This window comes from Pantherophis guttatus, chromosome 6 (genome assembly GCF_059756535.1).
Source record: "Pantherophis guttatus breed Tessera chromosome 6, ASM5975653v1, whole genome shotgun sequence".
Classification (NCBI taxonomy): domain Eukaryota; kingdom Metazoa; phylum Chordata; class Lepidosauria; order Squamata; family Colubridae; genus Pantherophis; species Pantherophis guttatus.
In genome coordinates this window covers 12267749-12282732 of record NC_142068.1, presented here as the reverse complement: position 1 = coordinate 12282732, position 14984 = coordinate 12267749, and the positions used below count along the sequence as shown (strand labels likewise).

Here is a 14984-nt window from a genome sequence, read left to right as displayed (position 1 = left end):
CAGTACTGTCCTATTTGGATCTTTTCTAATCCCCAAGGGTTTATTACAAAGGCTACTCTGTTTACATATGCAGGTACCGTACTCAATACAGCTCCTTCTCATCCTTCTTTGCTCTTATGCTTTGCACATAAAGCCATAATACTTACTTTTCTCTACAACTTGCTTGAATGAGTTCCTGTAGTGGCTGTTACAGTTATTAAGTACATGCAGAGTATTTTCTAGGGCTATACATTCTTTCTCAGCTTTTTGGATCTTTGCATCCAAGGTATCTCCTTCACGCTGAAGGTCTTCCTTTTCCTGGGCAGCCTTGAAATAATGTAAACATTTATGTTAAAAAGAAAAGCTGAAGTTACTTTGTGAGTAAATGTTTACGTTCTAAGTTTGTGCTTACTAACAACTTCTAATCTTATCTTCTGTTGGCCTCTTTTTCAAGTGTCTTCATTTTTCCAAGTGTCAGGGACTTTAACAATGACTCTTGCCTTCATGTTATGTATCCAATTTACATATGTATCCATATTTAAGTTTTAGTTTTATTGTTAATCTTTCCACTGTAGGTAGTGTCTTACTTTCATTTAATACTAAATTATCTGTTCTTCGTGCAGTTCAAGGAATTCTCAAATATTTGCTCTAGCACCAGAATTCAAGGATTTAATTTCTCTTTAATAGCATTATTTCTCTTTGCTCAGCCTTCTTGATGGTCAATCATATTTTACAATCATATTTTTATAACTGAAATAAACCATGGAGTTCCTCCTACTTACTTTTGTTCTCAGAAAGATAATTCTTCACTTTAATTTTATCCCAACTTGTCAATCTTTTTCTTAAGTAGCATCTCTTTATTTCATGGTTATAGTCAGCATCCCAATAATTTCCAAAAAAATTCTAAAATGTTTATAATTTCTAAAAAAACAGGGTTTTCAAGCTATCATATCAAATCCAAGTAAGAAGTTTACCTTTATAACATAATAAGCCTGAGTTTTCTCTTCTTCTCCTTCTGGAGGCATCATGACAATGGTAACAATTTCATATCTGCTTTTCAGTTTCGCAATTTTACTCAGCCGCTCATGAAATTCTGAACTAATTGAAGGAGAAATTGAAAAATAAGCCAACTGGAATGTTTGACAGGAAAACAGTGTTTTACCTTTTTTAAATGAATTTACAAACTGCATCAGCTGAGACTACACAGTTCTCAATGAGATGATTTTCCATAAAAAACTAGGTCTGTTTGTCCCCATTTCATTTTTGTAAAAGAGAGACATAACATGGTTAGCAGTTAAGCTTGTAACTAAATTCTTTTCAATCAAATCTTTTAAAATCTTTGTAGTGAGCCTTCCTTTCATTTGATCCCGTGTCCTTAAATTCTGGCTAAAACATGGAAGCCTGTAAAACAAATTAGAGAAGGGCAACTGGGAACACATAATAGTCCGTAACGGTGGTGGGATTCAAAATTTTTTACTACTGATTCTGTGGGCGTGGCTTGGTGGGCATGGCATGGCTTGATGGGCGTGGCAGGGGAAGGACACTGTAAAATCTCCATTCCCACCCCACTCCAGGGGAAAGTTACTGCAAAATCCCCATTTCCTCCTGATCACATGGGACTCAGGAGGCAGAAAATAGATGGGGGCGGGGCCAATCAGAGGTGGTATTTATCGGTTCTCCGAGCTACTCAAAATTTCTGCTACCAGTTCTCCAGAACTGGTCAGAACCTGCTGAATACCACCTCTGGTCCTTAATCATGAATGATATTAGAGGAAATCATCAAAATATTATTTGATAGTTCAACAGGATCAACATGTAACATGGAGGGACAAGACACAACATATATACTGCTTTATGGAGTATTTAAAGCATTATTGCTTTATATAAAGCAACTCTGAGGAAGATAGTTTTTGCTTCCAGTAAGGCAGTTGATGAACCCTAAAGCAGAGTGAGTGATACAGCAGTAACTAAGGTGCACTCCCAATTCTCCCCACTTTTTCAATGAAGGAAAAAAACAGTATTACATGGCAGATCTCTGCATCATGGGGATTCACTAACTATCTAGTGAATCTTACCCAAATATTTAAAGGTTGGCATTTCAGTCCTACAGCTGCAAAAGCTGCCCCCTGCTGATTATATCTTAATATTGCCACGGCTAGAAGAGAATGAGCAACAGCAGGAAACAACCTCAAATCAAATTATATGCAAGTGCCAATTAGTAATGTAATTATCAACGGAAAAACACAGAGTCTGCCTCTTTGGCGAAAGAGTAGGCTCCAGTCATACTAAATCACTCTAATTTCCTATTGCGTGGGTTGTGGATGGAGAAGGAGGGTGGGGAAAAGGCTGCCAGATCAGCTGGCTGAGTTGTTCATTTCCCAGTTGGGTTTAACCACCCGCTGCACACAGAGTCTTATTTCTTGTTATTTAAAGTTGGAGGAAACGGGGCTTTCTAGACCCTAACTTATGACTGGTAATTTCCTGTCAAGTGTTTTAGATTCTTTTCTGTTATACATTTAAGAGAATTCCACAGGAGCGAATTTTGAGAGTAAGCATCTGCTTCTGCCATACAGGTAGTCCTCGACTTGCAACAGTTCATTTAGTTTGAACACCATTTGAAGTTACAACAGGCACTAAAAAAAGTGACTTATGGCCTTTTTCCACACTTTTGACCATTGCAGCATCCCCATGGTCACTAGGATTTACATTCAGACGCTTGACTACTGGTTCATATTTATGAAGGTGGTCGTGCCCCCGGGGTCATGTGACCATCTTTTGCAACCTACTAACAAGCAAAGTCAATGGAGAAGCCAGGTTCACTTAACAACCATGTTACTAACTTAATAACTGCAGTGATTCACTTAACAACTGTGGCAAGAAAGGTGGTAAAACGGGGCAAAACTCACCTAACAAATTTCTCACTTGACAACATAAATTTGGGGCTCAATTGTGGTCGTAAGTCGAGGAGTACCCATACTTCTGCATTTTAATGTGAGATAAAGGAAATCTGAGGGACCGCAAGAATGTTTTATAAAAAGATGAATAAATGCCATTTCAAAAAAGTTTGCAGATGAAGAGCAAGCAAATCCTAGGTTAAGCCTACCCTCAACAGAGACTTCACTGGCAGACCTTTGACCAAATAGTAGCCGAGTTCAACATGTCATACTAAGCTAGAAAGTGTTTCATTTACCTCTGTCTTTCACCCAATTTTTATGCTTTGGACTTAGCGTGTTATGCTAATCAGACTTCTATGGCCTGTTCACTGAATCAAAGCAAGAAACTACGGCTTAGGTGATACGACACCCCTGAGAAGTTAAATGAGAGGTTTTGCAGCATTTTCAAGGAGAATGTGGAATAATGCAGTAAGAAAATAAAGCGTACTGTCAGCTGTTCTGAACTAGATGAATACTTGTGTTCACTCAACTACTGATGGGGTGGAAAACAGGCTGAGCATTCTCTAACCACTAAGAAATGGACAAGTTGTTCTTCCATGCAGTTTAAGAGGCTGTTGAAATATTAGTTATTAGGAGAGGCTCAAAGGCGGAATACATGACCTAGGCAATTGTTACAGAGTCTCTGAATACTAGATACTCCCTTGAAAGCAGACACTGCTTCTCAGCTTTGTGGAGTGATTTACCTCAGAGTCTGACGCTCTTGCTCAATGAGTCGTGTCTGAGTCTCAATCATTTCCTTATGAACTTTGATATCAGCTATTCTCTCCTCCATTGCTGTTTTTAACTGCTGCTTCCGTTTCTCGAGGGAGAGCACTTTCTCTGCCTTATTGTACAGCAAATCTCTTACCCGTTTCAGTTCCAGCTTTAAGAGGTTGTCTTCAATCATCAGATCCTTCCAGTGATAGAACAGAAAGAATATGTGCATCACTGAGGTCAGATGCAAGCCCCAGCCTTTGGGTGATGACATCATAACACACATGTTGTCATTTGCTCTACCCGACTCCCCTCAGATGCCTAGGCTTATAAAAATATAATTTTTGTTTTGAAACCATTGAAGAGGATAAATGCCCACAAGTGTGATGTGGAAATATACAAAATAGTCTGTCAGCACAAACCAAAACAGTCATTTCAGACAGCAAAGTTGTTACGTATTAAGCACTTTTTTCAAAACACTTATACTTAGCACTTCAAAAATAATAATCACACCTGCTTTTCTGCTCTGGCTTTTTTTAATAACTTGTCCGATTTATCTGTGAAAAGGTTTATCTCATCCAGTCTAGTATTCAAACCAACCATTTCTTCTCCAGTTTTATCAATGGCCAATTTGCTAAAATGGATTTCACTCTGGAAAGAAACAAATACAAAATCTCCTTTTAGTTTAAACCAGGAATGCATTAAACAAAAGTCATCCATGTTAGAAGACATGGTTTCCAATATCTCATCTTATTGTTTTTTGTGTTAGATTATACTAGACAACCCTGCGTCATAATTTTAGAGAGAATTCTTTAACTAATGTTGGAATATTGGAATCTTCCTTTCTTCCTTCCCTCCCCTTTCTTCTTCCTTTTTTCCTCCTTTCATTCCTTCCTTCTCTCCTTTTCTTTCTTCCCTTCATTCCTCCAGCCCTATTCCTTCCTACCTTCCCTCTCTCCTTCTTCTGTTCCTTCCTTGTTCCCTTCTCTCCCACCTCCTCCTTTTCCTTCAGTCCTTTCTTCCCTCTCCCTTCTTGGTCCTTCCTCTCTGCTGTTTCCCTTTCCTTTCCTTTCCCTCCCTCCTTCCTTCCCCTCCCCTCCCCTCCCCCTCCCAGCATGTAGGAAGTGGCTGCTGCTTGAGGTGGGAGGGTGAGCAAGGGAGTGCATGTCATGGTGTGACCTCAGAGGGATCTGTGGAAGATGCTCCATTTCTCCACTGACTTTCTCCCTATAAGCCTTCCACAAGCGAAGGTGGCAAAGAACATCAACAATCATATCAATTCCTTCTGGGTTTCCCATCAAGTTTCTGAGAAGTTGTCAGGGAATGATGAAAATCAGGATCACGTGACCAGAGTTGACTGCAGCAGCACAGTAGCACAGAAATAGCAATATCAATAGCACTTAGACTTATATACCGCTTCACAGTGCTTTACAGCCCTCTCTAAGCAGTTTACAGAGTCAGAATATTACCCGCAACAATCTGGGTCCTCATTTTACTGGCCTCAGAAGGATGGAAGGCCGAGTCAACCTTGAACCGGTGAGAATCGAACTGCCGGCAGTCAGCAGAAGTAGCCTGCAGTACTGTATTCTAACTATGCGCCACTGCAGCTCTGGCAATGGCAAAAAACATCTCCAAATTTAATTCCCTTGAGAACAATGGGGTCCCAGCATTCTGTAAGTTAGACCATTTGTTGACAAAAGTTTTTCTCAATGTTGCAGTTTTTCACCCAATTGAAAGTTACAAACTATCAAACAAGAGTTTTATTAGTATATGGATTTGTTTTCATTCCAAATAGTTTAGTGGCATTTGCAGCATTTTCAGGGAAAACAGGATTAATGTGGATGATGAACAATTCTTTTAAGTATTACTGCAATGCCACAAAGCGTCTTCTCATGGGAAAAAAATCAGGTTACCTGAAGTTTCTTCTCTTGTGATTGTAAAGTATTGAACGCCTGTTTCTTTTCGTCCATTATCCTTATTAGTTCACCAAGTTTGCCTTCTAAAATTTGCCTCTCGTCTGTGTTAAGTTCCCCCTTCAAACGTGACAGCCGTCTCTCCACTTGCTGTATGTAAAAATCCTATTCAAAGATTTCAAGCAAGAAAGAAATTAGCAGAAAGGCTAGAAAAATCTCTGATGATTAAACCTTCTAAAAAATATAATGAAGCACTCCTCAATAGGGAGGCTTCTAGCTGAGTAGGTAGTCCTCAGGTTAGGGCGGCCATTGAGACCAGAATTGCCGCTGCTAGGCAATGACATCACGTTACCATGTTGCTAAGCATGGCAATTCTGTCAGGTTCAGTTGCCATCATTAAGATTACGAAGGTCATTAAATGAGGACCGCATGTGCCTGCAACTTCCAACTTCCTGCAGGCCGGTCAGAAGTTGCAGTCACACGAAGTTTCACTTTATGAGCTGCACAATCCTCACTTAACGATGGCAACTCAGACTGCTGGAATTGGCATTCTAAGCAACCTGGTCACGTGACAGGCAGGGAACTAGGAGTGTCATAAGTCTCGCTCATTTAGTGCTGTGACACGTTTGAACAGTTGATAAATGAGTGGTCGTAATCCAAGGACCACCAGTGATTTCAAAGTAGTGCACATGATTTATACATAAAATAATAGCAAGATTTGGATACATTCCTTCAAAAATAATTTGAAGCAGTCAAGGTAAATTTTTGAAAGAACAGAAAAGATGAATATATCCAATTCTTATTATTTGTTATGAGAATTATATGTGTAACTTCTCTGCAAGAGAAGTGATTACAAAAAGCTGGTTTATGGATTGCACAACCAAACGTAAAACAGATTGATTTCAAATTAAATAGAATTCCATTTCAAGCAAATTGTTTCCTTTCCTAATTATAAATGGTACCACTGACACCAATTAAACATTATTTCAGGTAAATAGAATAATAAGTTTATTATTTCACAATTCAACATACAACCTTGTTCTAGGTTTATTTTACAGGCATTAATATAAAAGCTGCACAATTTTAGGATAATGGATAATTTTAGGATAATTTTATTTCTATACCGCCCCTCTCCCGAAGGACTCGGGGCGGTGTACAGCCAGGTAAAAACACAATACAAATATCACAATTTAAATTTAAAAACTTATTAAAAGTATTACATTTAAGGCCAATTAACTAAAAAACCCAAAAATTTAAGAATTCCAAATTTAAAACTCAATTATGAAGCTAGCCCTGCCTGTCGGAAGAGCAGGGTCTTAAGAGCACAGCGGAAAACTTGGAGGTCAGAGATCTTGCGTATGTCCAGGGGCAGTTCATTCCAAAGGGCAGGGGCTCCCACAGAGAAGGCTCTCCTCCTGGGTGTCGTCAGCTGATATAATTTGGCCGACAGCACCCTGAGGAGTCCCTCTCTGTGGGAGCGAACTGGTCGGTGGGAGGCTATCGGTGGCAGAAGGCGGTCTCGTAGGTACCCAGGTCCTGAGCCATGGAGCGCTTTAAAGGTGGTAACCAAGACCTTGAATCGCACCCGGAAGACCACTGGGAGCCAGTGCAGCTCACGCAGGAAAGGTGTTACATGGGTGCATGTAACACCTTTCCTAATAAATTCTGTGGAATTTATTCCACAGAGGATACATATAAATAAGGGACTGATTAAATAATCTCTCCTCCAGAATATCCTGCTGGTGCCATTTGCCACAGACAAAAGGTTTATAATTAGAGAATGAAAGGTCACTATCATGACCTTATCTAAACTTTTTTTTTATCCTGCTTCCTAATCTTTCCTGTATCCCTTTTGGCATGATCTCCTTGGATTCTATCAGTTATAAACCAGTTGGATTAATTAGGAAAACAAAAACCGAAATGCTTAATGGATTTTAAAGGTCTGTTAGGTTTTTTTTCTTCACTAATGCATATTGTTTGTGATTTACTGCCATCTTGCTATAAGATTAAATTAAATTCATATATCTGCAGATATACATATAAACCTTACCTGGTTATACATGAGTTCTTGCTGGTTAAGGGCTTGTATATCCAGCCGCCGTAATCGGTTCTGAAGGTTTTTTTTCAGACCACGACGTCCTTCAATTAAAGATGTGATGCCCTTTTCATTGTCCTTAAGTGTTTGCAACTCCTTTGTTTTCTTGAAATGTGCCTCTCTCAGTTGTAACGCCTGTGCCTCTTTCTCCTGATATTAGAATTACAATACATCAATGTGTATAAATATTTTATACATTTTTTTTTCTAAATTTGGGGTTGTAAAGATTAAGTCAGACATGAATCAAACAGAAGTTTTGCTTAGGCTATTTCAGTATCTTCACCAAATTCTACGTTCTTTTAGAGTATGGAGTTGTTCTGCTCTATTATCCCTGATTCACTTTCGTTGTTATTTTCCTTTCCCTTCTATCTATCTCAGATGAGCCATATCCCTTTAGCCTAACTCTTCCTACTTTCTGGTTGCTTCATTTTCTTGAAGGGCAACAATGCAGGCCAAACATCAAATCTACCTAATTTGCAAACCACATATGTCTTAAGAAAAGAAACACAGGCATATCTTTATAATTTTCAAACTGCATTTTTTTTCATATTAATAGGTGTGGCAAATAACATCTGTAATTAATTCTGATGAAAAGCTATGTTCCAGCTAAAACACTGTAGAAACAAGAATGCTTCACCTTTGTTAAACTGTAATTATTATGTTGCATTTTCTTGGGTTATCAATCACCCATACCCAGAGGCTTGACTACATTGTTTGCATATATATACTGCTCAAAAAAATATAGGGAACACAAGCAGAAGACATCCGAGATCTGAATGAATGAAATAGCCTTATTAAATACTTTGTTCTTTACATACAGTAGTTTTTACACTGCTCAAGCAACTAAAGGGAACACAAAACTACTGTATGTAACGAACGAAGTATTTAATAAGGCTATTTCATTCATTCAGATCTCAGATGTCTTCTGCTTGTGTTCCCTTTATTTTTTTGAGCAGTCTATATGAGTATATATACTATATATATATGCAAATACACACACACACACACACATTATATGTTGAATTGACTTGCACCCATATAAATGGTTTTAGGAATTTCATTTTTAAAAGTTAAGGATCTGTACAGGTAGTCCTTGACTTACAATCACAATTGATCTCAGCGAGACATTTGTTAAGTGAATTTTGCCCCATTTTATGATCTTTCTTGCCACATTTGTTAAGTGAATCATTTTGGTTATTAATTTAGTGACAGGGTTCTTAAGTGAATCTGGCTTCCCCATTGACGTTGCTTGTCAGAAGGTCACAAAAGGGGATCACATGACCTCAAGAGACACTGCAACCATTGTAAATATGAACCAGTAGCCCAGCATCTTAATTTTGATCATGTAATCAAGGGGATGCTGCAATGGTCATAAGTGTGAAAAACAGTCATATTATTATTATTTTTTATTATTTGTCAGATTTATATGCCGCCCTTCTCCCGCAGGACTTGGGGCGGCTCATAACAATAAAACAACCCGACAATAAATAAGAGTTAAATAATATTAAAACCAATTTAAAATCCCCAATCCCAAAGTTAAAATCCACAACAGATCAGGGAAGTTGGTGAAAAAGCCATGTCTTTAGGTCGGCGCAGAAGGTGCGGAGGTCGGGGGCCGTCTGGAGCTCGGTGGGCAACCCATTCCAGAGGGTCGGTGCGACCACAGAGAATGCCCTCATCCTGGGGACCGCCAGCCGACACTGTCTAGCCGAGGGGACCCGGAGGAGGGCAGCCCTATGTGAGCTCACTGGGCGGTGGGAGGCGGGTAGGAGATGATCCTGCAGATACCCCAGGCCCATGCCATGAAGGGCTTTATAGGTAAGTACCAGCACCTTGAAGCGGATCCGGAGGACCACCGGCAACCAGTGCAGCTCGCGCAATAGTGGTGTTATTTGGGATTAGCGGGATGCACCCGTAATACTCGCACGGCCACATTCTGGACCAGTTGGAGCCTCCGGGTACAACCCAAGGGCAGCCCCATGTAGAGGGCATTGTAGTAATCCAACCATGATTACTATATGATGATGAGAGCATGAGTGACCATATGGTGGGCGTCACTGTCTAGAAAGGGTCGTAACTGGCGCACCCCGCAAATCTGTGCAAATGCCCCCCTTGTCACGGCCGTTAGATGGTCCACTAAAGACAGCCGTGAATCAAGGAGGACGCCAAGATTACGAACCCTTTCCGAGGGAGCCAGTCACTCCCCTCCCATCAACAGTGATGGGGGAGCTAGATCATGGGACGCCGGTATTATCCACAGCCACTCTGTCTTGGAGGGGTTGTGCCTGAGTGTGCTCCTACCCATCCAGACCTGTACCTGTATGTGACTTTTTAAAGTGCATTGTAATTTCAAACAGTCACTAAACGAACTGTTGTAAATCAAGGATTACCTGTAGATAGCTAATAAACATTAAATAAATTTTACATGTCTGCAGGTCAAGGATTAAAGAACATTCTACATTCTAAAGTACCGCTTAGAGTAATTCCTATAAAAATATTGTTAAAACATCCTACATGTCACGTGATAGTAATAATAAATAGTAAAACCTATTAGCTTCATCTGTCTACACAGCCTGCAATATCTGGAGCTTCTGGTGTCTCCACCTTGGCCAAATCAACTGAAAACAATTATTTAAATAGTATTTTGCAGACTTTAAAAAAATTAACAAAACAGACTGCAGGAATTTTTGAAAGTGTGTTTTTACCCTCAAATGTTTTTCTTTCTCTTTTAATAGTTCCTCCATTTTGCACGCTTTTTCTTCTTCACTTAATGCTTGGTATGTCACAAATTTCAATTTATTTGCAAGAGTTTCATTCTGGTCCTTAATCATGTTTAGCCTAAGTGAAAAAGTGTATTACATATAAATGTCTAAGTCCTGTACAGAAATTAAAATTATTCATATAATTGTTAAAAATCACATATGACTGAAAACTGTCTTGTTTATTAGGTGCAAGACAAAGTCAACATTTTAAAAATAATTTTTAATGACAAAGCAATATTAAAACGTACTATTCCATTTTATAATTAACTAAAAAAGCTTTTATTAAAAGAAAACTGTTGGAAATCTGCTTGTGTCTGCAAGCCATATTAATACTGACTCTGGAAAGGGGAATTAGATAATATTATTAATTTCAATTTATTATCATTCCCAGGATATTCAAGATAGCTAATAAAAAAAACCTAGTAATCTGAAAAGAGATAGCATCTAGTTAAAATCAGCAGTCAGTTACATCAATCCAACTCAAAAGGCCTCTCTGCTCTATGAGAGTGAGATTTTATGTTATGTGGTTGACCCATACTACACTGAATCTTGAAGCAGACATTTTGCCCTGCACAAAGGGCTACTAATATTATATTTTTTATTAATAAATGTAATAAATCTGGCTCTTCTTCGTAATGGAAAAAAGAAGAGATGGAATATGGAAGGAAAACATAGAAATTTGTCAGAAGATGTTGTCTAATGCTAGTAAAATTCTGTGAATGAGATAAGGTAAATGTCCAATCAAAACTCATCTAAAGCCTTCCTAACTAGTTATATATCTATCACTTAGATTTCCATTTAGTTCAAATACTGGCTAGATTTGTACACTACTTTTTACTAAAAAAAAAGGAGTTCTTGCAGATTTTACTCCGCTAATCACTGCCAACTATAAGGGGTGTGCTCATCTCTGTTTCAAGGCTATTGAGCCAGCGATGTCCAAAGACATTTCCACAGCATGAAGTCACGGAGTGCTATTATCTTCCCACCAAAGTGGTACTTATTTATCTATTCACATTTGCATGCTTTTGAATTAGGTTGGCAGGATCTGGGGCGTGGACAGGAGCTCACCCCATTGTGTGGCACGCAGGATTCAAACTTGGCCTGCCGGCTTTCATCTTAACCGATGAGCTACAGGCTGCCCAACATTTAACTAAGCCAGTTAAAATGAAATGGTGCATGAATATAGCATAGCAGGCTAAATCTAGTCAGATTTAGCTTATTGTGCTATGCAAATTCATCTTAAATATTTTATAGTTAAAAATACTGTGTTAATGCCAAAATGTACTAACTTAATAGTCAAATTAAATGTGTTATGTGATTGTAGCTATTAAGCTATCTCATAAATATAAGAAGTTTAAAGAACATAGCCAGATAGTTAGCTTTGCAAATTAGGAAGGAAAATAAATTTCTCATTTAGTAGATGGCAACCAGCCTTCCTAATGCAGCATGTTCAAGATCTATCTCATGATTTTTTAAAGTATTTAATTAATGCATACCTTAACGTTTTGTCCTGGATTTCTTTCTTAAGGTTGGCTACAGTGGTTCTCATTGATTCTAGTTCAGAAGCTGTCCCATCCACAGTAGCTTTCAGTGTATCCAACTAAACAATTAAAGAAGTTAAGTTATAAAGAACATTTGTGTTGTTCATAAAGAACAATGCTGTTTGTCCTTTTGGGAAATATAGTTATTTTATTTTTAAAAATATTTTAACAATTTTGCAGTTTAATAATTAGATGCTGAAAAAATATTTTGGGAACATAAACATTTTCTTTAATTTTACCATGCATCCATGTCTTTAACAGCATTGTCATCCGAAGCTTTTGTGTGAATGCGAAATAGGTGAACAATCCTTACATTAATTTTATTCAAATTCTATTCTTATTCCTATTTCAAGTGATTCCCTTTCTCACATTGTAATCAGAATTAGTACTAACAAAATGTTTACACATAGTTTCTGACTTAAGAGATAATGAAGACCGTTATTCATATATCAATTTATGCTTAAATTACCTCATTTTGAAGTGCATCTCTATTATTTTCCTCTGTCTGGTATTCTAATCTCAGTTTGGCAGCTTGTCGATCAGCAATGGAAATTCTCTTCTCATACTCTACATTGTTCCCGCTCTCATTCGCCAAAAATTGGACTTTGTCTTTAAGCACACTTTCCTTTGCACGGATTGCCCTTCTTGCCTGTGCTAAAAGCTATCAACAGAACGTGAATGAATAAATAGGCAATAAAATAACCTCAAACATTCTAACTAAAGTTAGGAAAGCAGCCTTGTCTTTTTTCTGGTGATCTCACCAAATGTGCACTATAGGATAAATTGTGTCACAAAAGAAAGCAGTTATCAAAAATTATATACATATGCATATACATGTAGGAAGGCTCATTAGGTCAGATGATATTCCATAATTCAGAAACAAAATCCAAGGGAAAAAAATTACCAAGGCACAGCTATCTATTTCTTGATCCCGTTTCTGCATTTGTTCTATAGTGTTTTCCCACTGTCGGATAAGGTCTTGTCTTTCTTGGTGAACTCTGCGGAAGTCTTCTGCTGTTTTGTCCAATTCGATCTGAAAGAGAATGGTATCAGCTAGCACAGTAGTTTACTTATAAGCAACCCTTAAAATGTTACATTAATATTAATTTTCTAAATGTGTTTGTGAACAAACCTGAGCAGCTAAGGTTTCTGTAAGTTCATTGTCAAGAATCCTGCGTTTATTATTAGAATTAACTGTCAGTATTTCGATTTGTAGACTCAGTTTCTGAAAATAAAGAATAATCAAGCTTATTCTTTTAAATAGTAACTCCAAAAATAAAATACAGCTAGGAACCCCTAAGCATTACCAACTGTAATATTGCCCAAAAAAAGACCATTATAAAATCCTATGGCTTCAAGAAATCTCAAAGAAACAGTGACACTGACTCTTTACAGGATAGTAAAACCACCACAAAAAACCACCACGAAATGGCACAGATAACTAGCCAGAAGGGACCAAATGAAAAGAAGAAAAGAGGGCTTCTGTTATGCTTGCCTTCAAGGAAACTTCAGGGCCCTTCCAAATACCAGTAGGGTGAGGGTGGTTCAAATCTAAGGGGTAACCCCTAGAGTAGGAGTTCCCAACCAGGGGTGCGAGTCGATATTCCAGGGGGTGCAAAAACTTGGGTTTAGAAGTTTCAAAATTATAGTGTATATGCATAATTATATGCATATAATTATTTACTTTTGTAAGGGGTGCGAGAATATATCAAGCATTCTAGGGGAGCGGGGTATAGAAAAGGTTGGGAACCCCTGCTCTAGAGGGAGGTACTGCTACAGAGAAGGGGTGCTTATAGGGTCTTGTGTAGATGGCAATGTTTAACTGAAGGAATCTGGAACATGCCAACCATGCCAGACTGAATCAGGCAGCAGATACTATGGGAAACAGGTGGTTCCTCAAGTAACCAGGCCCTATGCCATGGTGACTATTTTAATTCCTTATTTGAACCTTATTATATATTGTTTTAAATGGAGAGCTACTGGGGAGATGAACTATTCCAATCAATCTACTCAATACTTAATAACAGCGCTTTATATTATGTATGGTAAAAATATTTCCAACAGTTATTGTACTTCATTTATATTGTCTGGATTATCTGTTGCAATTTCTAATTTATACATATCATGTCTGCAAAAACTAAGGCTTCTGAACCTATCAATATATTAGTCTGTATTTGCCACCAATCTGCCAAGTAGATGACAATTAAGAAACTGCAAATTCCCTGCTGATCTAGTCCCATACCGCCAGCTGTATATTTGGAAGGTAAAACCTAAATTGTTGCTTGTTTCTGATAATTGCAGTAGGAAACCATGGATTTGGGGATAGGTTATTGATAAGGGGGGGGAAGACCCTTGTTATTTTGATATTGTTTTCTGCTGAAAATAGTGACCCTGACTAAATCAGTAGCCTTCTTCCACTTTAATACTGGGAGGGGAATTCTTCTTAAATTCCTTGGTTCCTGTGACAGAAATAATCTATAATCATGGGAGAACCCTTACAGCTTCCCTTTATCTCCCAGTTCATTTAATATTCATTGGAAGGAAGGGGAATGCAAAAAGATGGGTATGACAGGATGGTGATATATGTGTATTTATATATATGTATAGGCAGGTAAAATGTAAGAGAGACTTCTATTAATTCTATGCAGCTCCCTAGGTAGCTCAGTGGCTAAGACGCTGAGCGTGTCGATCAGAAAGGTCAGCAGTTCAAATCCCTAGTATAGGTCTCCTGCATGAGCAGGGGGTTGGACTAGATGACCTCCAAGGTCCCTTCCAACTCTGTTACTGTTACTTCGAGGGCTGCTTAATTCACAAAGTCCTTTTAAATGAATTATTCCATGCTGGCTCACTACAAACAAGGAACCTTAGGATGGATATTATGGATCTAGCTAGGCAATTACATATTTTTACTTTACTTTAACTAAATAGTGATGGGCAGTTTTAATTTGACCCAGACACCACAATAGGGGAAAAGATACACAAACTGTATTCCTAGGTGAGCTTATTTCCCTGTAACAAAAGCCCTGTGACTCAGGTTATGACCAGAG

The 14984-nt window shown here is 38.3% G+C and overlaps 1 protein-coding gene across 2 annotated transcripts in view; it reads right to left on the bottom strand.

The window, feature by feature from the left end:
* Positions 1 to 14984, bottom strand: part of CCDC39 (coiled-coil domain 39 molecular ruler complex subunit) — a 28945-nt gene that overhangs the window by 8027 nt on the left and 5934 nt on the right. For both annotated transcript variants that reach the window (XM_060682848.2, XM_034438919.3), the window contains 11 exons: positions 13070 to 13162; positions 12842 to 12970; positions 12407 to 12598; positions 11893 to 11996; positions 10340 to 10472; positions 7590 to 7784; positions 5540 to 5704; positions 4140 to 4277; positions 3617 to 3825; positions 954 to 1077; positions 147 to 306 (listed from right to left, as the gene is read on the bottom strand). In XM_060682848.2, coding sequence (XP_060538831.2) covers positions 147 to 306; positions 954 to 1077; positions 3617 to 3825; positions 4140 to 4277; positions 5540 to 5704; positions 7590 to 7784; positions 10340 to 10472; positions 11893 to 11996; positions 12407 to 12598; positions 12842 to 12970; positions 13070 to 13162 — 1642 coding nt within the window. The remainder of the gene's footprint in view (positions 1 to 146; positions 307 to 953; positions 1078 to 3616; positions 3826 to 4139; positions 4278 to 5539; positions 5705 to 7589; positions 7785 to 10339; positions 10473 to 11892; positions 11997 to 12406; positions 12599 to 12841; positions 12971 to 13069; positions 13163 to 14984) is intronic.